At 32.3% G+C, this 25,635-nt stretch overlaps 3 protein-coding genes across 4 annotated transcripts; 2 read left to right on the top strand and 1 right to left on the bottom strand.

Annotated features, from left to right (window-relative positions):
* The first annotated feature begins 3,702 nt into the window (after positions 1-3,702).
* On the top strand, positions 3,703-6,921 carry LOC148613150 (uncharacterized). The gene is made up of 4 exons (XM_088586095.1): positions 3,703-3,836; positions 5,649-5,768; positions 6,061-6,162; positions 6,691-6,921. The coding sequence occupies exons 1-4, from the start codon at positions 3,798-3,800 to the stop codon at positions 6,823-6,825; spliced, it is 396 nt and encodes a 131-aa protein (XP_088442221.1). The 5' UTR covers positions 3,703-3,797; the 3' UTR covers positions 6,826-6,921.
* A 4,151-nt stretch (positions 6,922-11,072) lies between these two features.
* Positions 11,073-18,872, bottom strand: LOC148613149 (uncharacterized). Of its 2 annotated transcripts, XM_088586094.1 has the most exons (4): positions 18,660-18,872; positions 16,734-16,845; positions 12,803-12,904; positions 11,073-11,209 (listed from the first exon to the last, which is right to left on the bottom strand). In XM_088586094.1, exons 1-4 carry the CDS (start codon positions 18,716-18,718, stop codon positions 11,075-11,077), a joined length of 408 nt encoding a protein of 135 aa, XP_088442220.1. In that variant the 5' UTR covers positions 18,719-18,872; the 3' UTR covers positions 11,073-11,074. The 2 variants fall into 2 exon arrangements, 1 of the variants encoding a protein (XP_088442220.1); XR_015923129.1 differs by lacking the exons at positions 16,734-16,845; positions 18,660-18,872 and adding an exon at positions 15,715-15,814.
* Positions 18,873-20,905: 2,033 nt separating this feature from the next.
* On the top strand, positions 20,906-23,849 carry LOC148613148 (uncharacterized). The gene is made up of 4 exons (XM_088586262.1): positions 20,906-20,929; positions 22,538-22,660; positions 22,958-23,059; positions 23,715-23,849. The coding sequence occupies exons 1-4, from the start codon at positions 20,906-20,908 to the stop codon at positions 23,847-23,849; spliced, it is 384 nt and encodes a 127-aa protein (XP_088442388.1).
* Positions 23,850-25,635: the final 1,786 nt, after the last annotated feature.

The following is a 25,635-nucleotide window of genomic DNA, read 5'->3' as shown; positions in this document are numbered from 1 at the left end:
TAAGATAATTCTAAACAATTTTGGCATCTGAAAAGAGTAAACAAATAAGAAAAACACAATAGTCGGAGCTGTATATATTAACTGATATAAAGTTATTAAAGTAGAAACACAGAGAAACAAACAATAATTGAAAAGGAAAAAAACACAAAGTATGTCTTAACTTATAGATTCTAAAAAAAACATTATTAGGATGAATTAGTTAGTGATACATGTATCTGCATCCTGAAAACGTATTTGTTCATCATATGTCGTAGGTTATCTTTCCTCTTTCCTTTACCACAAGGGTGAACAACTCTTCGAGTGTTTCTAGAAAAGTAGAGGATGCTTCTCTTTCCCATGCTGCGGGTTCATGTTCTCAGTTTTCAGTGGAGTCCAGGTTTGGGTATTTATGTTTATTTATATGTGTATGTTATTTTGTGTATTCCATGCGTCTTATTTCCTCTCAGTCTTTTATCTATGGATGATGTTCTCTTACATTCAAATCTTTGAATTCCTTGATTCCCCTTAACCAATAGTAACCGACTTCAATGTGAGACATCTTGAATATAAACTTATTTGTTGAGTCCATTTCTTATCAAACTTGTTCTACGGTCTCTGTTCTATATTTTCTTCAAGAAATTCTGATAATTCTAATATAGAATTGTGACTTGAAGTTTACTTAGATTATTCCAATCAGTTTGTTACTATCTGACCTCGGAGGGTCGTATAGTGTACACCGGTCGTTATAAACAAGAATATGAATATAATTGCTAAATACAAATCAATAAAAGAGCAATAACAACTAGCTTTCTTGTATGATTTTACTTACTTTATGTTCTTTGTTGTGTATGTCTGTTTTCTTATCTGGTCTTTGTCCCTGGATTGCATTCTTTTGATTGCCGTTATATTTGGTTCCTTTGATTACTCTTTGCACGGAAACAACACAATATTTCTTGCTTAAAGAAATCGTTTTACTGGTTACACGTTCAATTCCGACTAGTGCATAATGCCAAATTTATACTAATTGATTATGACACGTCTATCCTAGTGGTATTACATTTCTGTTGACATAGAGTTCCTATCGAAAATAGTACTGTACTGCCGTGTTTGATTTTATATACAAATACATGTAGTAATAAATTGTGTTACTATAAAGAATTTATGCTCTTTTCAAGACTATGTGAACTTTTAATCAATCCTTTTCAAATTGCCCCTGTTCTTGGAATCCTTTTTAATAAATCAACCATAGTTAAGTCAGATTACTTAAGTAGGTGTATTAAAGTCATACAGGAAGTGATTCATGCATGTCAGAAACCCACACAATCTTATTTCTTATTCAGATACTATTGCAGACATGTAACCTATCTTAGGTCTCACTTTCGCGATAAAACCTACTTTGTGTTTGAAATTTGCAAGAGTTATCGTTCTTGTTTTGTTGATTTTAGCGTTACATGGATGTGTGGTGTCCTCAAATCAACAGATCATAATACTGAAGAGACTAGTATTTTGTTAAAATATAGCATATGTTATGCAGATCGAAAAACATCATTTGTTTCTGGGTTTTTTTTCTACACCGTGAGTCATCTCTACAATTAACAGTGTCTAAGTTCATACTTATAAGTTAAGCACTTGACATCAGAGCGATAACAAACATTATAAAGAATCCAAATACTCAAATTGAAATAATGAAATAAACCATTTTACTTCCATTACCCTTTGTCGAAAACTTTTACTGTTGAACAATTTTCAGATTTCATATCAATCGTAGATAATTATAGGCATCACCTAAAAACAAAGGCAAAATAATACAGCACAATAAACACCGTTTACCTGTTTTTTTTTTATATAAATGAAATTGCTTGTGCCGTGAATGCCTGGAAATTTAACTCGTTCATGGAACAATCTTCTTCCACTAGTTAAATCTTGGCATTTGTATTGAAAATATTCAGTTTTGAACAATCAACAATCCTATATGATTGATGACAAAGAAATTAAAGCAGTTCCAAAAAGACAGAATAACAGAAAAACAGCCCTGTATGCTGCATTTACTGCAAGTGCGAAATTATTAACCTTTTATAAACTTTCTTGTCGGTTTTAGATATGTTTTGTTTGAGAGTCTTGAGACTAAATATTACTTAATTTTGTTCTTACTGGACATTCGGTTCCCATGTCAATAGTTACACTACACTTTATAGATTCATTTTTGAAACTTCTTGTTAATAATAAATATATTAGATTTATTTATCTTTATTTATTGAAATAACAATGTTATCTTACGAATGATATTTTATTATTGAATGGGAAAGCGAATAATATACTGAAATTCCATATTGAAAATTTTTTTTTTCTGAGTAAGAAGTGTTGTAGAAATACTTATCATGTCAATTTCCAATGCAAGTTGTTACATCGAGTTATACCTACAAATATGTTTTTGTACAAGATTCATATAAAAGATTTAATTTTGTGTTCTTTTTTGTAATCAGAGCATAAAGACCATAGAACATCTATATTTTTACTGCTTAGTCACCTCAAATGTCTTAGATGATTATCAATTTTGTTGACGAAAATACTTTTCTGATTTTGTTATGAACAAAGCACTTTCTCTTTTGGTGTTCCTGAAGCAGATATCAAACTAAATCTTTTGTTATTCAATGGAAAACAGTACGTATTCAAATACAACCTTCCTAACATTGTTGGTTTCAAGCAAAGAATTCGAAATTACTATTGCATTGAACATTTTATTGCCAGAAAAAAATAGCGCCTAACATAATTTAATGAGATATAGCCCGATTAGAAATATTTCAGATATTTGATAACTAAAAATGTGTTTATAGACTTTAAAATACCAGGCAGTTTTTCGTCATTTTTTTATTTCAAATTGAAAATTGAAATGCATGTATCATGGAATTATGTCCCTTGAGCATGAGAGAGCGGGACAGAGTAAGAATAAGTAAGTGTGATAAGCGCAGTTTTTCAAATTCATTCAATATAGAGAGGAATATATACACGTTTACAAAACACCATTACGCTCTAGTCAGTTAGTAATGTAGGGGGATGGCGTAAAACCCGAACTATATTTCAAACGAAATAAAAAATAAGATAAATCAAAAAAAGATTCTAGCGGAAATCAAAAGAATGTAATATAGGGACAAACACCAGACTTTGAAAACAGACACACACAACAAAGAATAAAAAATAACTAAAATAATAAATACAAAGTAAACAAGATAGACTTCAAGCTCTGAGAAAATATTGCGTTGAGAATTATACTTGCAAAGTTTTGTATATTTGTGTAGTGTTATTCCGTTTCGTTTGTCTTAAATTCAGTTTTTCGAATAACCTCTTTGTATGCAGCGGGTCATTTGGACGAAGAAATTTAGAGTACAGTTGTCAAGAAGAATTTTTAAACAACAAATTCTAAAAAGGTCAAAGTAAGAATTGATATGAAAAGACGAGATAAGTCCAAAGTTGACATTCTTTTAAGTCTCTTCATCTCAGTTTATATGTATATTGAACATTGGTAAACTGGACACCTGTTACTTTTAAAGTCCAAAAGGAGTTCAATTTAGATAGCTTTCACTGTGTTATCAGAACCGGCATTGCTACCTGCACTCTGAATTTCCACGTCCAAATGACCCACTACATACAAATTGAACTAAATACCTTACACTCTTACATTGGCACTACGTCAATAGTACAAATCTATATTTGGAAACGTTCTATAAATTCACGAAAGGTCAAAGAACGAATTGATATAAAAAGACGAGAGAAGTCCAAAGTTGATATTCATTTCTGAGCGCATTGTGTGAACACTTAACATGCTTGGTCTACTTCTTATCTGTGCTGTAGTTGGTCAAGTAAGTTCCGTATCTGTTTATAGAAAACATTATTTCAAAAACTGAATATAAGACAACTAGACGTTTCCTTTACGAAACGGAATAACAATATACAAATGTATTGCAATTCCACCAATAGATACAAATACGAATGCAGCGACACTGATATTTAAACGCGAGTGAAGTAGTACTTTATAAATCCAAGTACACTAACTCTAATTTACCAACACCTATATAAATACAAGTGCAGCAGTATTATTAAAATCGGTAAATGCTTATCATTTACTGAGGAACAATAGTATTGGAAGATAGGACAAATCGCGTAAGCACTTAAACTTTTCATGAGCAACTCGGTGGGTGCTTCTAGAAAAGCAGAGGACGTTTTCCCTACCGATACACCTGGTCCATGCTCCAAGTGTTTAGTGGAGTCCGAGTTACTCATTTGCTTTTGTTGCTTTGTGTGTATGATTTTAGTAACTTTGTGTTCTTTGTTGTGTATGTCTGTTTTCCATGTCTTGTCTTTGTCCCTGCATTGCATTTTGTTATTACCGCTATAACTTTGGTTCCCTTGATAACTCTTAGATGTGTGTCATGGGAAGTTAATTGATTTACTAACTACTTTAATAATACAATAAAACCTTTGTTAACCGAGCGCCTCTTTAGACAATAAAAGTAGTCCCGTTTAGACAGGTTTTGGGTTTATTAAGGTACCAGTCCACATAAAATTCAGACACTGCCAATGGTAAAGTCCACGTGATTCATGGTGAAGAAAAACCCACCAAACAAACGATGCTTTTTCAATCTACATATGTTATATATACACATTAAAACAACCTTTTCTGCATTCAAATCTGCACTTTTTAAAAAATCGTACATTCATCTCTCACTAAACCAATCATATCAAACCAAATCAAGAACGATAAGTCTTGCAAAGTGCCAATTTCATGTACAATCTATATAATCTTTATCTCAAAAGCGCAACAACCAAATGAAAAAACTACCACTGGTTATGTGGTCATTAACTGTTTCTGAACAAGAAAAAAAACTGAATTTGGTGGGTTTTTGACATACATGAATCGCCTTCTGTCTGATTTTTAGAAAGACTGCTACTTAAATTGATATTTACTGACTGTAAAAGTGTCTGGTTTTCGACAGATTTAAGGATTTTTCAGGGTTTTCGTGTGAGTTAGCTATACAATGAAATAAACTGTCAGTTGCCAATTGTATTCATGATCGACGTTGATTGATGTATGAATTGCATTTGACTGCAAAAGAACCAATCATATTAACATTGCAGATTTCGATATGTTGCACATCTGTTTCAAGGATAACCTCTCATTAGCAGCAAACAAAAGAATATCCGAATTTAAGAAAAAAATGTATACAAGAAGTGCTTCAAACCAAAGTATCAAAATAAATAACTTTATCGATCACCAAGAGATCCCACCACATGCAATAAAAAGCATAAAGATTGGTGTTTTATTAATTTTAAAAATTGAAATTTTTGTTAAAATATAATATCTATCTTAGTTTGTATATGAAAAAAATAACATATAATAAAACAGGCTGACTACTTTGTTGATGAATATCTTTGAAAGTTTGGTAAGAGCTTGTATGACAGTGAAACCCACCTGAACATAACCCTGAATAATCCGGAAATCCGTCTAAACCAGACACATTTTAAAATCCCAAGATATAAATTCCGATGTATTTTGAACCTTGGTAAGTCAATATGGCCAAGAGGATTTCGGCGTCAAAATATTCTATTATATTTGATTTATCTTATTTATACGATATACATTTAGGATGTGAATACTTTACGTTTAATTACAGTCTTTAGCTGCAACAACTATGGCACCATCTACACATGCGCATCGCACACACCATGGCCACCACACACGTCCCACTCATGAGCCAGTAGAATTCGAATCTTTCAAATACGACCCGCATGCGGTAAGTGAAAAGAAAAAATATTTTGTTGTTAAATTCATGTAGTTTTACGTTAATAACTTGTGCAAGTAGAAGTATGTATCAGTTGTACATATATTTTAGGGGATATCATTGGCAAACGTTTTGAACTCGAACATAAGCTCGTACGATTGGATGCTTTTTTATAGCTAAACCAAATTCCTATTTTAACCCTAATGGTATATGTATAAAGACAAGAAATGTTTGTATTTATAGTTTTGTGATACTTTAATGCTACACGTTCCTTGTCAAATGCTTCTTTATCGACATATTGCAGCACATAATGGGAGTATTTAATCACAAAAAATGCTACCTCTATACAATGACATCTCAGGAATCAACAGACGTTCATACTGCCATGGGTCTTCATGCTTTGGAGGTAAATTAAAGCTCTTTATCAATGTGAAATGTAATTGGCGGATCTACCGTGTGAGATGGGTCTCTGTCTGGACCCCTGCATTTCACAATGAAATAATCTGTATGCTAATTGACTCACTAGCACACACGGAAATATCAAGGCAAAGAAAGCAAAATTGTGTTGTTTTCCACTGATTTTTGTACAATTTTAATTTGATAAAGTAATTTTTAATTTATTTACTGCGTATATTATTGATCACCAATGATAATACAAATGTCTCAGTCGCGAATATGTGACTATGAAGGTTGTATAGGAAACGCGCAATTTTGAGTTAGGCGTGTTCAGGAATTCAACTTCCGTTGTCGTTAACAACTATGCACCGTCGCAGCGTATTCGTAAAAGACGTATTGCCCAATACTCCATGAAAAATAGTAATTCTAAATTGGTCAATTTTAAACTGATGCAATGTATCAGATGTATTTAGATTTGATATACGCGGATGAATATGAAGATAGGTTGTTTTATGTCCACTTTCTTATTTGATTTTAGGCAAAACTCGTTACAATGATCGATGACACAACAGCAACATACAGCACGATGACACATGATGAAGTTATGGCTGCAAGTAAAGTCCTTGCTAAAACATGTAATCATGACGGATGGACAGCTTATAAACTCAATTAAACATAACTGGAAATCATCTGCCTTTGAATATATCATTAAGGCATGTATTCCTGCCGATTAAACAACTGACACCTTCAATAAAACTTTTGAAATAAACGTCGTTGAATTCGCTCTCAATTGCAGATTTATGCCAAACAAAACTTTTTTAAATTTACAATTTCGATAAACCTTAAATGGGATGGCTACAATTTTATATTTAATAGAAAAACCTGCTAAACACCGAAAAATGAAAAAAGTACGTGAACGTGTAACCGGAAGTTATTTCAAACATTGTCGGAGAGAAGAGGTTTCAATGGATCTAAGTATAGCATGTTGATCATATTTTATGCTAACTTCGAAGGCTTTTTTGTTTGGTTAATTTTGAACGTGACACTAGAGAAGAAAAGAGTAAAACATCTGTACTAATATAGTCTTCTTTGGCACTTTAAGCAATACACTAAATAAGGGAATTAACAAAACTAGCGGCAAATACTCCCATGCATAAACAATTCGAATCCAATCTAAATCTGACAAAATAGATATTACACCACCGAAGAAGCCGGTTCCGCGATGGTCCTGACTTGGTACAGACATATCAAACGAAATGATTGGTTAAAGCTAAGTTTTACAGCACGCTAACCCCACCCACCCTTTCCATTACGGTGTGAATATACCTGTGTTGATTAAGTGGTGTCTGCTTGTTATAGTGTCATAATCGGATAAAAAGTTGTCGCTTCAGCAAAAAGAATAATTTACAAGAAAAAACATTACTCATTTTTTCAGAAGAAACTGAGTATTTTTTCAACCAAGTACTGATATGTAAAAATTAAATTTGGCCAGAGTTTTTTATTAAACGCATTTCCTCAAATCCCTGATCCAGGAGTCTCTTGCACATATATTACAGGCGTTCAAGGAAACCAGTCTAGTTGGTACTTGCTCTAGTGTAGCGAATCAGTTGTGTAATTAAAACACAATATGCAGGAGATAAAGATATATTGCGGCATGGGTATAAGGACAATTAATTATTTTAAAACTTATGTCGTGTCTTTTATAATAAATCGTAGTACTAAGATGAACATTTGTTAATGGACAATACATCATCAATATATATGTATGTGAAATTAAAAGATTAAGCACCTATAATGAAAAACATATAGCCATTTATGATAGAATACAAGTTTTAAATAAAGATCAATTTATTTTCGGATTGTTATTGGCTTTTTATTCGGTGTAGTTCTAAGATTGATCATATTATCGACTACAAAAAAGCGAATACAAGGGGGAAATAAGTAGCCCGAGCCTCATAAAAAATCATGTTATTTTTTTTAATGTGAAAAACCTTACACGTTTTTTTTAACATTGTAATATTAAGGTAATGTATATTTCAATATATTTTGCAATGCATTTGAGACCCCGGTTTTCGAGGCCGTTTTATTAATTTACTTTAATTTAATTACTTCTATTATCCTACACTACACAAAATAATTGGATTTTTGATCGGTTAAAAAACATGCCCGCCGTTACTAAAATTAGAACACAGTGGTCAGGCAGTAGATTTTTGCATATATATCCAAAACCGTTAGGATGAACCAAATTCTAACATAGAGTGAAAGTATTTAGCATGATGAGATCTATCAGTTGTTAAAATTTGGTACAAAATCTGTTCATCCTATGTGGAATTTTTGGACCGATGTAGCAACAACACTGTATACTATATATGACAAATATGTTGTCGTTCCAGAAGACAAAGCCCAAAACAACATTGTTTTTGTCTGCAAAACGTTTCACATCCAATGTTTATTATCAGAGGTTGACGTTGAAAACAATACCAGTGATAAGACCTATACTGCTACCACACACTCCAAAGAAGAAATTGTGGAAAACCATAAGTCTGTGCTATCCTCTATTGGTCTCCCTACCAAGAACGATGACTGTGATTTACCATCTATGTACTGGATCCGTAAACTCAACAAGAATCCATACAAACAATGTTACATAGCTGGATCTGCAAAATATACCACTAAACCTCTTTCCAGACATTTAACTTCTATACTCACAGCTGTCAAAGAGGAATTGCAATCCTACCACAACACTTGTTACTCCCGTAGTGGTATTAATTCAATGTGGATCCTGAAAAATTCGAAAGATCTTTTGGAGACAATCAGTTCAAGACTATTGTCAGAATATAATAGCATTAAAACCTATTATTTTTCAACCTGTATACTTCTATTCCACATACTCAGTTAAAATCCCGAATTGAAACATTACACATTGTTGCTTTTTCCAAAAAAAGATGGTACACCTAGTTACAAATAAACAGTTCTTAGTAGAGATTCATCATACTTTGTTAGAAATAATTCCAAATCATCTTCCAAATATACAGAGGGAGATGTTTACAAAATGCTGGAATTTTTTATCGCAAACATATTTTTCCAGTGTGGTGGACGTGTTTTTCAACAAACGCTCGGCATTCCAATGGGAACACTTTGTGCTCCTTTACTTGCTGACCTATTCCTTCACTCTTGTGAGGCTGACTTTATAGCTGATCTGATCAGAAAGAAAGAATATCGTTTGGCTAGATCCTTCAATTTCAGTTTCCGCTATATAGATGACGTATTATCTTTAAACGATGTATACAATCCCCAAAAATATGTTTAAAGATAATTCGCCATCTATATAGCAAAACTGAGATCAAAGGATCTAGCTAAACAATATTTCTTCTTTCGGATCAGATAAGCTATAAAGTCAGCCTCATAAGAGTGACGTAATAGGTCATCAAGTAGAGGAGCACAATTTGTTCCCATTGGAATGCCGACCGTTTTTTGAAAAACGCGTCCACCACACTGGACAAATATGTTGTTGATTAAAAATTTCAGCATTTTGTAAACATCTTCTATATATTTAGAAGATGATTTGGAAGGAAATGAATAGCGGAAGATTTATTATAAGGACATAAGAAACAGTTGCATCGCTCATTTGGAGATATGATTAATCACCCCTTCCTGGGTTTCTTTAAATAGAATGATACTTAATTGATGATATATGTTATATGTTTGGTACATTGTACGTCTGTCCATAAAACATTTTGTTCCTACCTACCTATCAAAGTTCTTACATCATGTTAACTTATTATACCCCCTTTTAAATGTAAATTTGAATCACCTTGTCTGCCCACCCGTCTTTTTGTCCGTCCGAATTTTGTTTCAATTATCTCGGCTCCCAATGAAGATAACAAATATCCTACCAATTCAACTACATCTTCCTAGATTGAATTGAACTTTAGGTTATGTAAACACATTTCAAATACAGACTGTATATAAATATAGGACATGTACTACATGAATGTTGATACAATTGTTGAACTGGTCCATAGGTCATCCAAACGACCTAACTGATAAGGGATAATTGTATGCAATATGGTTCACATACCGATATTCACGGAAGTAGACACTTGTTATTATGCTTGATGTGATTGAAGTCAAAGATAAGAATATTAAGGAAAAAGAAAAGAACGATCAGATAAGGGAAATAAACAAACACAACAAAGAACATGAAATAAGTGAAATAACATTTATGCACATGGAAATAAAAGTCAATGAGAATCCCGGAATCCACTATAAACTGGATGCATGGACCAGATTCACCGAAACTACGCAGACTTCTTCTATCGCTCTAGAATTCTAACAAATAGGCTTCTGGAAGAGGGTTATGTTGCTACAAGTTTAAATTCAACACTACAGAAATTTTATGGTCTTCATCACGAACTCTTGGATCCTTATGGTATATCCTTCTCCACCATGAGAACCGATTTGTAAAACGTGTCAAAGTTTTCCTTTCCAATTTTGTCTACCCCGTACTTCACTTTTTATGAGCAGCTCGGTGTGTGTATCTAGAAAAGGAGAGGACGTTTATCCTACAGGTGCACCTGGTCCATGTTTCCAGCTTTTAGTGGATACCGAGTTGCTCATATACTTTTGGTCATTTGTACGTATCATATTAGTTATTTCATATGTTTTTGTTGTGTGTGTGTTTTTTTTATATCTGGTATTTTTCCTGGATTGCATTCTTCTGATTTCTGTGTAGTCTATCTTTCTGTAAACAATCAACATAGGTTTACAGCTGGTCATTTAGCGTTATAAATGCTTTTTTAAGAAGAAAATTATTTGTTGTAAGGTCCTCAAGAGTTTCTTGAAATTTACGTATGATTTAAACAATAGAAACTTTAATTTATATTTTTATGCAAAAATATAAATTGATTTCGGTTGTAACATTAGTTTAATTTGTATGTTATCCATCCGGTGTGGTTGCAGGTTCTAGCGAACATATTGCTGACAAGTTTCACTTCATCAATCGTCATTGTACTATATGTAGCTGTAGTAGCATCGATCAGGGAAAGCAATTTTGACTGAAATGTATAAGGATATGGTGTATCTGAACTTAATTATGTAGAAATAGGGAAAATACCATGGGTACAAATAATTAATCATGTTAACAATATTTTAAAGATAGGAATTCATCGATAATGTTCAGTAGTTGGCATTTGGGACTGCAATCTCTCCTATTTATATAAAAAGTCAAATAAAGTGAAGACCCAAGGGGGGCCTTAAGCTAACATTTATGTGTCTCGGTGGGGTTGTGTCTCAATGACATATTCACCATTCTCGTTATACAGAAATTTAAAAGGGTTATGTTAAGCTTTCCTTTGAATGATCGTTTCCATTCTTATTGAGGTACATAAAAGAGCAACCATTTTGTTTTTTGGGAGTGGGGCTAGGATCAAATTTTATGTCCTGATTTTTTAGCTCATAATTTATTTATTTTCACTCAAGCCTGTCATGGATTTACCCAATTGTTCATCCTCGATTAATTTTTCCATACATCGTCGTCCTGCCTTTTTATTTGCAATTGTATCCTATTCCATTCCTCCATAACAAGCAAATGGTTGTTCCTTTGATTATATGGCAATCAACATACTGTTTTTTATTTTTTTTTAAATTAAAATAATAAGATAAAATAATAAAATTAAAATAAAAGGTGTGTTTACATGACGGTCTTAGAGTATTAACTACAATATGATTTTAGGATTTGCCTATGAGGGACGGAGCTATTTGTACTCAAATTATGACTGTTGATGGTGCACTGTCTCCATACACAGAATTATACGAGAGTTCCTTTAACATTAGCTGAGCGTCTACGTCAAAAGTTCAAACAATTACTACCTAACTGCTGACGTCATTTCAGATATACGCCACATATGACAGAACAAATCGGAGGCATTTATGTTTCAGAGGACGTGCATATTTAGGACACTGACGCTCCGTCCGTTTATATAGAAAACTAAACAGAGAGCGGCGTGCTTCGTTATTTTTCCAATTAAGAATACGAGGGATTTGAATGCTGAAATCATTATTTGTACTAAAATGAAAGTATAAATCAAATTACGTTAACAGCATTTAAACCAACGTTAAAAATCCACCATCAAATATTTCACGGCATTCACTGTTATAGAATCCTGGAGAAATAAAACCTTGCAATAATAATGGATTTAATTAGAGGCAGATATGAAAAAAGGCAAAGTATATAAATAGGAGGAGTCGTATGATTGTCAATGACACTGTCATACACTGAATACCAAGCAACCAACAATAAAACTTCCATAGGCCTCCCTACGATCTTCAATGATAGGCAAAACCCATACCACAAAGCAAGCTGTAAAAAGCCAAAAATCAAACGAAGTGAAACTATTCATATTTGACAAAAATAGACCTAATCAATTAAACTAAAAACGCAAAATAAATAACAAATAACATAAAAAAAAAACAACGAAAACCACTGGATTGCTGGTTTCTGGCTTAGATCAGGCATATTAAGTATGTGCCGGGGTAAAAGATTTAATCAGAACAAAACCGCACGAGAGGAAACCTATCAGCATCGTATGCCTTAGGAGGGGTAGAAAGGCTTAGCAAATGTACTTAAGTATTGTACGTTAACCTCTTACCTCTAGAGCATGTAGGCCAGTTGACGTATGAACAGCTCTAACTTCCTGGGCAGACATCAAGTAGAGGTAACACTTTTTATGGTACATTGTCAACATCATATGCTACAAGGATGAAACTCAATCAAAGATACTGTTTAGAAGTTTCTGCTTATAAGAACGAAATACACAAGAATTTGTACATGTTTATGTAACATAAATAAACATGAAAAGAATCCAGTTCAGGGGAACTACGTATTTTTGGTTTTATCATTGTTGTTATCTATTGTTATCTTCATTTTGTTGTATATAGTTTATAAGACGAGTTATGCATCACACAACTAAGCGCCTATGAAGTTCAATATGAACCTTTTACAAAAAATGGCGGATGCACGTCATTTTGACAACTTTGTAATCTTCTTTATGTGCGGTAAAAAATACTCGCCTGTACGCAGTAAATGTAGCAGCAAAGTCTTATTTATCTTATTCTTAATTAAATTTAAAGTTCTGTAGTATGGAGCAATAGTAGCAGTACTATCAATAGGAACATAGGAACATTGGAAGCAGTACTATTAATCGGAGCATTAGTAGAGGTACTATTAATAGGAACAGTAGTAGCGGTGCTATTGATAGGAACTACATGTAGAAGTGCTCTTACAGTCCTTGAACCGATCCACGCAACGATTTGACGGATAGATGACCGTTGACTGATTGATCGCTGGTCACGTGATGCGATCAACGGTATAATGGATCGGTTTGACGGATCGATGATCCATGACCGATCGCAGTTTTTGTAGCACGGACCGGTTCAGGTACTGTAATAGGAGAAATAGTAGCGGTGCTATAATAGTAGCAGTTGTAGCGGTGTTATTGATAGGAGCAGTAGTAGCTTGCAATACTATCGGTTGGAACATCAAGGTCCAATTTCATGATACATCTCAAATTGAGATTTCCTTAAATCTTTCTTCAACTTAAAGGGGTTGGTTTACTAAGTACCAAATTTGGCCAAAGGTCAGTTTTTGACAAAAGCTTTACAGATGGATAGGTATTGATGAAATATCTGAATACTTGAAATTGCCCAAAAACGTTTTGACATAGTCTCCAATAAATGAAACCTGGCTCGTTGGAATAACACAATCAAGGTATTTGAGGTTCTTAATCCTGGCATTAGCTTATTCAACTACCCATCTGATTTGAAATATAAAATGACAGAATAATGCTTATAAATTTGTTTTAATGAGATATGTTATTTAACATATAAGATATCTTGTAATTTTGAAAATTAAACATACAAACTATATAAGAAATTATGTAAACAAATTTCATAACATACTTATTAAAGTATATAAGATAACTTATACATGTATATAAGATAACTTATACATGTATATAAGATAACTTATACATGTATATAAGATAACTTATACATGTATATAAGATAACTTACATGATAAAATGAATACTTAAGATATATAATAAAATGTATAATATATGTTAACTCCTTATTAAGATAACTCATAAAGTTTTTATGATATCCTATATATTCTATAAGATAACTTATAAAAAATGGGAGGTGTTTGCCAAATAATATATATACAAATTTGAATTAATATAAATAAGGCATGCCATGTTAAATTTCAAAAAAAAAAATAATGCTGATCTATATTTGTTGATGTACACTTACTCCATTGAAAAATGCCTTCATTTTTTTTAATGTCAAACACCCCAGAGTATAATGCTGCAGTAAAAAATTAATTTTTTATTTTCCATTTAGCGCTGTCACAATTGATACTTTTGACAAATTTACAGGGATTGTCATCATAATGAATAAAAAGAATATGTAGCCAAACTGCTGTACATTTTATTTTGCCCAAGGATTAAAATTTAAGATGCCCAAGGAAAAACCAGTTTCAAAGTCCTGTACTATAATACTATATTTTTGTTGGTGTACAAATCTTGGAAATAGAAACTGTTTAGGGTGTAAGTATTAGTCAACCACTTAACTGTGATTTGTATGGCAAGCCAAAGTGGACAAAAATGCCTATTTATTAGTATTTATAAATAATTATAAATATTTATAATTCATTTATGAATATACATACTTCAATTATCAATATTTATAATTGAATTATAAATATTTATGAATATGGGAATTTTAAATATTTATAAATCAATAATAGATATTTATAGTTCAATTGAAAGTGGATAAAAAAGCCTATTTATAAATTAAATATTTATAAATAATTATAAATATTTGCAATTCAATTATAAATATGTATAAATGATTTAACAATACTAATAAAAGATATATAAATATTTATAAATATAAGACAATTATAAATATTTATAATTCATTTATAAATATTTATAATTGAATTATAAATATTTATAAATAACATCATCATTATACATATTTATAAATGAATTATAAATATTAATAACTTGAATTACAAATATTTACAATTATTTATAAATATTTATAAATAGGCATTTTTGTCCACTTTGGCTTGCCATAGATTTGAGTGTGTAGAATAATATAAGATATTTAGTAATGTATCCATAAGTATTTGCACTAGCTTGTGCTTGTTATACATTTGCATAATGAGAAGTTTGTACAGCAATGTAAAAATATCAAAATCAACCAAGGAAGATAATTCGAGTTCCGACAGTAAAATATTCTCATTCTTGAATTTTGCTGCCACTGCCAACAACTTGCAGTCATATATCTTAACCTACATACATTTATTTTTCATTGTATATGAATTAAAACATACTAAATGCATAGAGAATCTAGTAAATTTGGCCAATTTCGATGTTTGACTTTAAAATTGATGTGGTCGTCTGCTGCCGCTTCCAAACATATTTCACCTATTCGGTTTACTACTTTGTAGAAGGAATAAGAGTAACTGAGGTTTATGGACAGATGGCATACTTACATTTCTAATAAAGATTACATATTATATTTCTGTACATGATCTGTAAGCGGTTTTGATGAAATCATTAACATCAACATAGTAAAGTTCGTAATCTGGCACGATGATATCGCTTCGGGTTCCATGGCAAAATAAACAACGAAAACGAGGTCCGAACGGAATGTTCCGCTTTGCTTAAACAAAACACGCTTCTCAAAGGTAATACAACATAAAAATTTTAATAGAGCGCATTTCTCGAACTCTTAGATAATGCAGGTGGACGTAGATATATAAGCGACGATTTTATCATAAAAATACAAAGATGTTCGACTGTTGCGCTGATACTACATTTTTCGTTTGAAGTAGGGGAATCGGGGATAAACTCACCAAACGATCATACCATCGATAAGACATAGCTATTTTTTCACTGAAGTGACAGAGAACTTTTTTACAATATCATTTTGTTGAAAGACGACATTCAGAGTTTATTATGAGCAACAAATATTACTGTTGGGGGAATTTTGAATTTTCAAGAAATAGTTGGGCCGAATATCTTGAAAAGTGAACCAACCCCTCTCCACCAACCAGATCACTTGAAATTGAAGATTTGAGAAAAAAAACACATGACAAGAGGAAATTCTCAACTTGAGACTTTTTATGAAACCCAGACCAGTAGTTGTACTATCACTAGAAGCATTAGTAGAAGTACTATCGATTTGAACATTAGTAGCAGTACTATTTCGATAGGAACATCAGTAGCAGTACTATTTCGATAGGAACATTAGTAGCAGTACTATTTCGATAGGAACATTAGTAGCAGTACTATTTCGATGGGAACTTTAGTAGCGGTACTCGAAAGGAACATTAGTAACAGTGCTATCAACAGAAGTATTAGTAGCAGTACTTTCGGAAGGAGCAATATATATTAACAAGTCTATCGATAGGAAGACAGCTCTGTCAGTAGTAGCAACAACAGAAGAGGGTTTATCAGCGACACTTCCAATAATGTCAATAAAAAAGGTTCTATCAGTGTTTGTTCTTACCGCATGCGGGTCATATCTAAATGCTTCCAGCTCAACTGGCTCTCTTGTTGCATGTGTGTGATGATGAGTTCGATGAACGTGTGTCGTCGTAGGTAACGTTGTCATAGCCATACTATACAATCAAAGTAAAAAAACAATTTTATTTATAGATTTATAGAGTTTATTTATTAGTCGAGGTTTGACATCATCCTGTTATTTTCTTTCAATTGGAGTTCAGTAAAACTTTTCAAGTTTTAGTCCAACCACAGGCGTTGACTCATTTCTATAACATTACCCATTGCATATTTTTTTTTGTCTCACAAAGTTATTTTTTAATGTTAATATTCTTGTTACAACTTAATATTAATTAAACATTATTAAGCAACAAATAAAAGTGACTTATTTTCGGGGGAGAGGTAGTCTTACTCAAAACAAGAAATACAAATACATTACTTACGTGAACAACGCTAAACGAAATCAAAATTACCCAAAACATTTTTCTTGCTCAGTAACTAAATCTAAAATAGAGATTGCCAACAGGATAGTAGATTCTCAGCCTTTTATTAAAACATTTGACGTCAACCGTGACGTCCCACCAAGTGTCCTACACGACCACAATAGTCTGCATCACAAATATAGAATATATATGCGGCAAAGTACGTAGAAATGGAAACTCGTACTTCATTTGTACGAGTTTACATCGTGTACTTTGTGACACTAAGATGCACTCCTAGACCTTTATGTTAGTTTGCGATGTAGGGTCAGATAGAAATTACTTCATGCAGTATTATTCGCAATTATATCTTGGTTTTTTCTATTGTCTTGGGATGCTAAGCTCGTGTAGTGTTTTTCCTTTTGTTTACTCTGAACGATTTGAATGCTTTGCTCACATTATAGGCGTGGTTTATTTTCTTCAGGTATTTTTTGGGGGTTTTGAAAAACCAATAACCTGGTTAATCTTTTACCTTAAACATGTTAAAGTCTTAAAAAACGATAGCGTTTCAAGTTAAAACATGCAATAAAGAAGTGGTCACCATCTTGAAAAGGGCTAAAACATGCTTGCAATTCTGGTACAGGTTTCATTGACCAAATAACCAAAAAGTTGGCATTCATTACGGATCTTGAACTTGGTGGTAAATCATAAGATAATTCTAAACAATTTTGGCATCTGAAATGAGTAAACAAATAAGAAAAACACAATAGTCGGAGCTGTATCCATTAACTGATATAAAGTTATTAAAGTAGAAACACAGAGAAAGGAACAATAATTGAAAAGGAAAAAAACATAAAGTATGTCTTAACTTATAGATTCTAAAAAAAACATTAATAGGATGAATTAGTTAGTGATACATGTATCTGCATCCTGAAAACGTATTTGTTCATCATATGTCGTAGGTTTCCTTTCCTCTTTCCTTTACCACAAGGGTGAACAACTCTTCGGGTGTTTCTAGAAAAGTAGAGGATGCTTCCCTTTCCGATGCTGCCGGTTCATGCTCTCAGTTTTCAGTGGCGTCCAGGTTGGGTATTTATGCTTATTTATATGTGTATGTTATTTTGTTATTCCATGTGTTTTATTTCCTCTCAGTCTTTTATCTATGGATGATGTGCTCTTACATTCAAATCTTTGAATCCCTTGATTCCCCTTAACCAATAGTAACCGACTTCAATGTGAAACATCCTGAATATAAACTTATTTGCTGAGTCCATTTCTTATCAAACTTGTTCTACGGTCTCTGTTCTATATTTTCTTCAAGTATTTCTGATAATTCTAATATAGAATTGTGACTTGAAGTTTACTTAGATTATTCCAATCAGTTTGTTACTATCTGACCTCGGAGGGTCGTATAGTGTACACCGGTCGTTATAAACAAGAATATGAATATAATTGCTAAATACAAATCAATAAAAGAGCAATAACAACTAGCTTTCTTGTATGATTTTACTTACTTTATGTTCTTTGTTGTGTATGTCTGTTTTCTTATCTGGTCTTTGTCCCTGGATTGCATTCTTTTGATTGCCGTTATATTTGGTTCCTTTGATTACTCTCTGCACGGAAACAACACAATATTTCTTACTTAAAGAAATCGTTTTACTGGTTACACGTTCAATTCCGACTAGTGCATAATGCCAAATTTATACTAATTGATTATGACACGTCTATCCTAGTGGTATTACATTTCTGTTGACATAGAGTTCCTATCGAAAATAGCACTGTACTGCCCTGTTTGTTTTTAGATACAAATATATGTAGTAGTGAGTGAAATAAATTGTGTTACTATAAAGAATTTATGCTCTTTTCAAGACTATGTGAACTTTTAATCAATCCTTTTCAAATTGCCCCTGTTCTTGGAATCCTTTTTAATAAATCAACTATAGTTAAGTCAGATTACTTAAGTAGGTGTATTAAAGTCATACAGGAAGTGATTCATACAGAAACCCACACAATCTTATTTCTTGTTCAGATACAATTGCAGACATATAGCCTTAGTTCTCAATTTCGCGATAAAACCTATATTGTGTTTGTAATTTGCAAGAGTTTTCGTTCTTGTTTTGTTGATTTTAGAGCGACATGGATGTGTGGTGTCCTCAAATCAACAGATCATAATACTGAAGAGACTAGTATTTTGTTAAAATATAGCATATGCAGATCGAAAAACATCATTTGTTTCTGGTTTTTTTTCTACACCGTGAGTCATCTCTACAATTGACAGTGTCTAAGTTCATACTTATAAGTTAAGCACTTGACATCAGAGCGATAACAAACATTATAAAGAATCCAAATACTCAAATTTAAATAATGAAATAAACCATTTTACTTCCATTAGCCTTAGTAGAAAATTTAGGACTGCCACTGTTGAACAAAAAGTACGTTTTTTATATATTGAACAAGACCGAATGGATCGTAAAGTTTTTCTTCTAAATACTTCATTTGTTCCCTCCCTCTTTGTATAAAAAATCAGGATTTCTATCTTAGTACAGGGCAGTGTGTTATCGAATGTCAAACATTGATAGTATTACCTAAACCAAACTGTGAAATAAATTCATTGTTTAACATAATACCATGCATAGTTTTTGTCCTCATAAATTATTAAAGATGTAGATTTTTTTCATTATTATTTATCACGTCCAATTTTTAAGAGTATCCAAGGGAACCCAGATCTAGCGTAACACACACAAAACATACACGACACTTTGCGAAATATTTCTCCTTATATCAAATATTCCTACTGATGTGAGACAATTTATTACAGAGAATGTAGGCAACACAGTGATACACACTGTGGAGGATTCAATTTTGAAACTTCTTGTTAATAATGAATGTATTAGATTTATTTATCGTCATTTATCAAAATAACAATATAATCTTTCAAATGCTATTTTTTAATGGGAAAGTGAAATTCCATATTGGAAAAAAATATTTTGTTCTGATTTAGAATTGTTGTAGTAATGCTTATCATGTCAATTTACAATACAAGTTGTTACATCGAGTTGTACCTACAAATATGTTTTTGTACACGATTCATATAAAAGATTCAAATTTGTGTTCTTTTTGTAATCAAAGCATTAAGACCATAGAAGATCTGTATTTTGACTGCCTAGTCGCCCTCAAATGTCTTAGATAAATATTAAATATTTTTACGAAAATGCTTTTCTGATTTTGGTATAAAAAACACTTTCTTTTTCGGTGTTCCTGACGCAGATATCAAACTAAATCTTTTGTTATTCAATGGGAAACAGTACATATTTTAATACAAACTTCCTTACATTGTTGGTTTTAAGCAAATAATTCGAAATTACAAATGCATTGAACATTTTATTACATGGAAAAAATAATGTTTCACATAAATTTGAGGAGATATGGACTCGATTGGAAATATTTTAGATATTTGATAACTAAAAATGTGTTTATTAGACTTTAATATACAAGGCTGTTTTTCGTCATTTTTTCATATAAAATTGAAAATTGAAAGGTATGTATCATAGAATTATGTCTCATGAGCATGAGACACTTGGACAGAGTGAGGGTAAGTAAGCGTGATAAGCGTGATATGGACCCGATTGGAAATATTTTAGATATTTGATAAATAAAAATGTGTTTATTAGACTTTAATATACAAGGCTGTTTTTCGTCATTTTTTTTAATTTTAAATTGAAAATGAAATGTATGTATCATGGAATTATGTCTCTTGAGCATGAGGCAGTTGGACAGAGTGAGAGTAAGTAAGCGTGATAAGCGCAGTCTTTCAAATTAATTCAATATTGTCTGGAATATATACATGTTTACAAAACCCACTGCACTCTAGTCTATAGTCAGGTAGTGATGTAGGGGATGGTGTAAAACCCTGACTATAGTTAAAATAAAATAAAAATAAAATTCAAATTCTATCGGAAATCAAAAGAATGTAATATAGGGACAAAGACACGACTTAGAAAGCAGACACACACAACAAAGAATATAAAATAACCAAAATAATGCGTACAAAGTAACAAAGGTAAAATTCAAGCACTGACAAAAGATTGCATTGAGAATTATATTTGCAAAGTTTTGTATAGTTGTATAATATTATTCCGTTTCGTTTGTCTTAAATTCAGTTTTTTTTAAATAACTTCTTGGTATGCAGCGGGTCATTTGGACGTGGAAATTTAGAGTACAGATGTCAAGAATTTTTTTTAAATAACAAATTCTAAAAAGGCCAAAGTAAGAATTGATATAAAAAGACGAGATAAGTCCAAAGTTGATATTCTTGTAAATCTCTTCATCTCAGTTTATATGTACATTGAACATTGGTAAACTGGACACCTGTCAAAATTGAGCAAATTTTAAAGTCCAAAAGGGGTTCAATTTAGACAGGTTTCACTGTATTATCAGGACCGGGACTGACACCTGCACTCTGAATTTCCACCTCCAAATGACCCACTGCAAACAAATTGAACTAAATTATCTTACACTCTTACATTGGCAGTACGTCAATAGTACAAATTTATATTTAGAAACGTTCTCCAAATTCACAAAAGTTCAAAGAACGAGTTGATATAAAAAAGACGAGAAAAGTCCAAAGTTGATATTCAGTTCTGGGCACATTGTGTGAACACTTAACATGCTTGGTCTACTTCTTATCTGTGCTGTAGTTCCGTATCTGTTTATAGAAGAAATTATTTTAAAAAATGAATATAAGACAACTAGACATTTCCTTTACGAAACGGAATAACAAAATACAAATATATTGCAATTCCACTCATAGATACAAATACGCATGCAGCAACACTAATAATTGAACGCGAGTGAAGAAATATTTTACAAATCCAAGTATAGTTACACTAATAACAGTAGTCCCGTTTAGACGTTTAGATATGCTATACATCTGTTTCAAGGATAACAAATGTTTACTAGTGCTTCAAACCAAAGTATCGAAATAAAAATCCTCATTAAACACCAAGAGGTCAGACCACATGCAATACACACATAAAGATTTGATCTTTTATTAATTTTAATAAATGAAATACTGCATATTAGTTTGTAATATGAAAAAGATAATATATGATAAAACAGGCTGACTACTTTGTTAATGAGTATCTTTGAAAGTTGGGTAAGAGCTTATATGACAGTAAAACCCACCTGAACATAACCCTGAATAATCCGGAAATCTGTCTAAACCAGACACATTTTAAAATCCAATGATATAAATTGAGATGAATTTTGAACCTTGGTAAGTCAATATGACCAAGAAGATTTCGGCGTAAAATGTTCTATCGTATTTGATTTTTATCTTTTTTTATATATACGATATACATTTAGGATGTGAATACTTTACGTTTAATTACAGTCTTTAGCTGCAACAACGATGTCACCATCTACACATGCGCATCGCACACATCACCATGGCCACCACACACGTCCCACTCATGAGGCAGTAGAATTCGAATCTTTCAAATGCGACCCTCATGCGGTAAGTGAAAGAAAAAAATATTTTGTGATCAAATTAATGTAGTTTTACGTTAATAACTTGTGCAAGTAGAAGTATGTATCAGTTGTACATATATTTTAGGGGATATCATTGGCAAACGTTTTTAACTCGAACATAAGCTCGTACGATTAGATGCTTTTTTTTAGCTAAATCTCATGTAAACCAAATTCCTATTTTAACCCTTATGGAATACGTATAACGAAATGCTTGTATTATAGTTTTGTGATACTATAATGCTACACGTTCCTTGTCAAATGCTTCTTTATCGATATATTGCAGCACATCATGGGAGTATTTAATCACAAAAAATGCTACCTCTATACAATGACATCTCAGGAATCAACAGACGTTCATACTGCCATGGGTCTTCATGCTTTGGACGTAAATTAATGCTCTTTATTAATGTGAAATGTAATTGGTGGATCTAACGGGGTGAGATGGGTCTCTGGACCTCTCCGTTTCACAATGAAAATCAGCTGTATGCTCATTGGCACACTTGCACATGCAGAAATACCCGATCATATTTTTTTATCCAATCAAAAGTAATGTTAAATAAACTTTAAAGATAAAGAGAGAGAAAGAAAGTACAAAGTCCGAAAATCAAGTTATCACAATTACAAACATTCAGTCATATCGGAAAAGTACGCAAAATCGTGTTGCTTTCCACTGCATTTGTACAATTTTATCTTGAAATTATTTCAGTTAAAATAATTTTTACTATATTTACTGCGTATATTATTGGTCCTCAGTGGTAATACAACTGTCTTAGTCGCCAATATGTGACTATGAAGGTTGTATAAGAAACGCACCATTTTGAGTTAGACCTTTTCAAAAACTCAACTTCCGTTGTCGTAAACAATTATGCACCGTCGCAGCGTACTCGTAAAATACGTATTTCCCAATACGCCATGAAAAATAGTAATTCCGAATAGTTCAATTTTAAACTGATGCAAAGTGTCAGATATATTTCATTTTGATATACTCAGATAGATATGAAGATAGGTTGGTTTTTGTCCACTCTCTTATTTTATTTTAGGGAAAAATCATTACAATGATCGATGACATATTAGCAACATACAGCACGATGACACACGATGAAGTTAAGGCTGCAAGTAAAATCTTTGCTAAAACATGTAATCATGACGGATGGACAGCTTATAAACTCAATTAAACATAACTGGAAATCATCTGCCTTTGAATATATCATTAGGGCGTGTAATCCTGCCGGTTGAATAACTGACACCTTCAATAAAACTTAAAACAAAATCTTAGTTGAATTCGTTCTCAATTGAAGATTTATGCAAAAAATACCGCTTTAAATTTCCAATTTAGATTTACCTCAAATGGGTTGGTTACAATTTTATAATTAACAGAAGAACTTGCAACACACCGAGGAAGGAAAAAGATACGTGAACGTGTAACCGGAAGTGATTTCAAAAATTGTCGTTAAGAAGAGGTTTCAATGGGTCCAAGTATAGCTGTTGATTATATTTTATGCTACCTTTGAGAGCATATATTTTGGGCAAATTTTACACAAGACACTAAAGGAGAAAGCAGTAGAACGTCTGAACAAAGAACGTCTCCTTTTGTGTTTTAAACAATATACAAAATAAGAGTAACAACACATTTAGTGAATACTAATCCGATACATAAGTAATTAAAGTCCAAAATTAATCTGACAAGATATATATCACACAATCGGAGAAGCTGATTCAGGAATGATACTGACTTGGTAGGTACATTTCATATTGAATAGTAGGTTAATTCAAGGTTTTATAGCGCACAAACCACCCTCTACTCTCTTCCATTGCGGCATGAATATACCGGTCGTGATTAAGTGGTATTTGCATGCAATATTGTCAAAATCAGTAAATCAGTTGTCACATTCACAAGAAGAATAATTTGCAAAAACTAATCATTACTAATTGTTTGAAAAGAAATTTAGTACTTTTCAACCAAGGTCGGATATCTTAAAATATAATTTGGTAAGAGACCTTTTAAGACGCATTTCCTCAAATCCCTGATACGAAAGTCTGTTACACAGATAATTATGGCGTCAAGGAAATTAGAGTAATTAGTACTTGCTCTAGTGTAGCGAATCTATTGTGAAATATAAACGCCATATACTGGCATATTGTTCCTCATATATAGGAGATGAAAGTATATTGCTCCATAGGTAAAGTCGTCAATTTTATCATAAATCGTAGTACTGTGATTACAACTGTTATCGATTTCGAGATGAAAAAGATGCTTAACATGCTGTTTCTGTAGTCTCCTTTAGCTCGAGCTCTTATGGATATATTGGAGGTAATCAATTTGTTAATGGACAATACATTATCAATATATCTGTATGTGAAATGAATAGATTTTGCATCTTTTATGAAAAATATAGCCATACGAACTTAATATGCTTACAAAGTGCTATCGCTTAATTTAAATCTCGCACTAAAAATACTAAATAAGGGTAACAAAAAAAATTACCGAACACTAATCCGATCCATGATCAAGTCAAATCCAAAATAGATATTACACCACCGGAGCAGCTGGTATCGCCATGGTCCTGACTTGGTAGAGGCATTTCAAACAAAATGGTGGATGAAATCTAGGCTTTACAGCGCACTTTACCTCCCTATTTCATTGCGGCGTGAATATACCTGCGTTTGCATGCTTTTGCGGCATAAATCCAATCGGTAAATCTGCGATCACACCAGCACAAAGAACAATTTAAAAAAACAATCATTACTCATTATTTTGGAGAAACTGAGTATTTTCAACCAAGGACTGATATCTAAAAAAGAGAATTTGGTATGATGCCTTTTGAGACACATTTCCTCATACCACTGATTCACAGGTCTGTTACACAGATATTTATGGCGTTCAAGAAAATTAAAGTAGGTAGTACTTGCTCTAGTCTAGCGAATCAATTGTGAAATATAAACACCATATACAGGAGATGA

Source organism: Perna viridis, chromosome 6 (assembly GCF_037379345.1).
Source record: "Perna viridis isolate PV_CMFRI_1.1 ecotype Kerala chromosome 6, ASM3737934v1, whole genome shotgun sequence".
In the NCBI taxonomy this organism is placed as follows: Eukaryota; Metazoa; Mollusca; class Bivalvia; order Mytilida; family Mytilidae; genus Perna; species Perna viridis.
Note: the sequence above shows the minus strand (reverse complement) of the source record. Positions and strands in the feature narration are given on the sequence as shown.

Excerpts from the sequence above, each read along its gene's own strand:
- LOC148613150 (XM_088586095.1), top strand. The coding sequence starts at position 3,798 with ATGCTTGGTCTACTTCTTATCTGTGCTGTAGTTGGTCAA. Across the intron at positions 3,837-5,648 it reads TCTGTGCTGTAGTTGGTCAA|TCTTTAGCTGCAACAACTAT; the intron begins GTAAGTTCCGTA and ends GTTTAATTACAG. Across the intron at positions 5,769-6,060 it reads TCAAATACGACCCGCATGCG|CACATAATGGGAGTATTTAA; the intron begins GTAAGTGAAAAG and ends GACATATTGCAG.
- LOC148613149 (XM_088586094.1), bottom strand. The coding sequence starts at position 18,718 with ATGCAATCCAGGGACAAAGACCAGATAAGAAAACAGACATACACAACA. Across the intron at positions 12,905-16,733 it reads TTAGATATGACCCGCATGCG|CATATGATGTTGACAATGTA; the intron begins GTAAGAACAAAC and ends TCATCCTTGTAG. Across the intron at positions 11,210-12,802 it reads CTGGCCTACATGCTCTAGAG|TCAAAATTGCTTTCCCTGAT; the intron begins GTAAGAGGTTAA and ends TATACATTTCAG.
- LOC148613148 (XM_088586262.1), top strand. The coding sequence starts at position 20,906 with ATGAGGCAGTTGGACAGAGTGAGA. Across the intron at positions 20,930-22,537 it reads GGCAGTTGGACAGAGTGAGA|TCTTTAGCTGCAACAACGAT; the intron begins GTAAGTAAGCGT and ends GTTTAATTACAG. Across the intron at positions 22,661-22,957 it reads TCAAATGCGACCCTCATGCG|CACATCATGGGAGTATTTAA; the intron begins GTAAGTGAAAGA and ends GATATATTGCAG.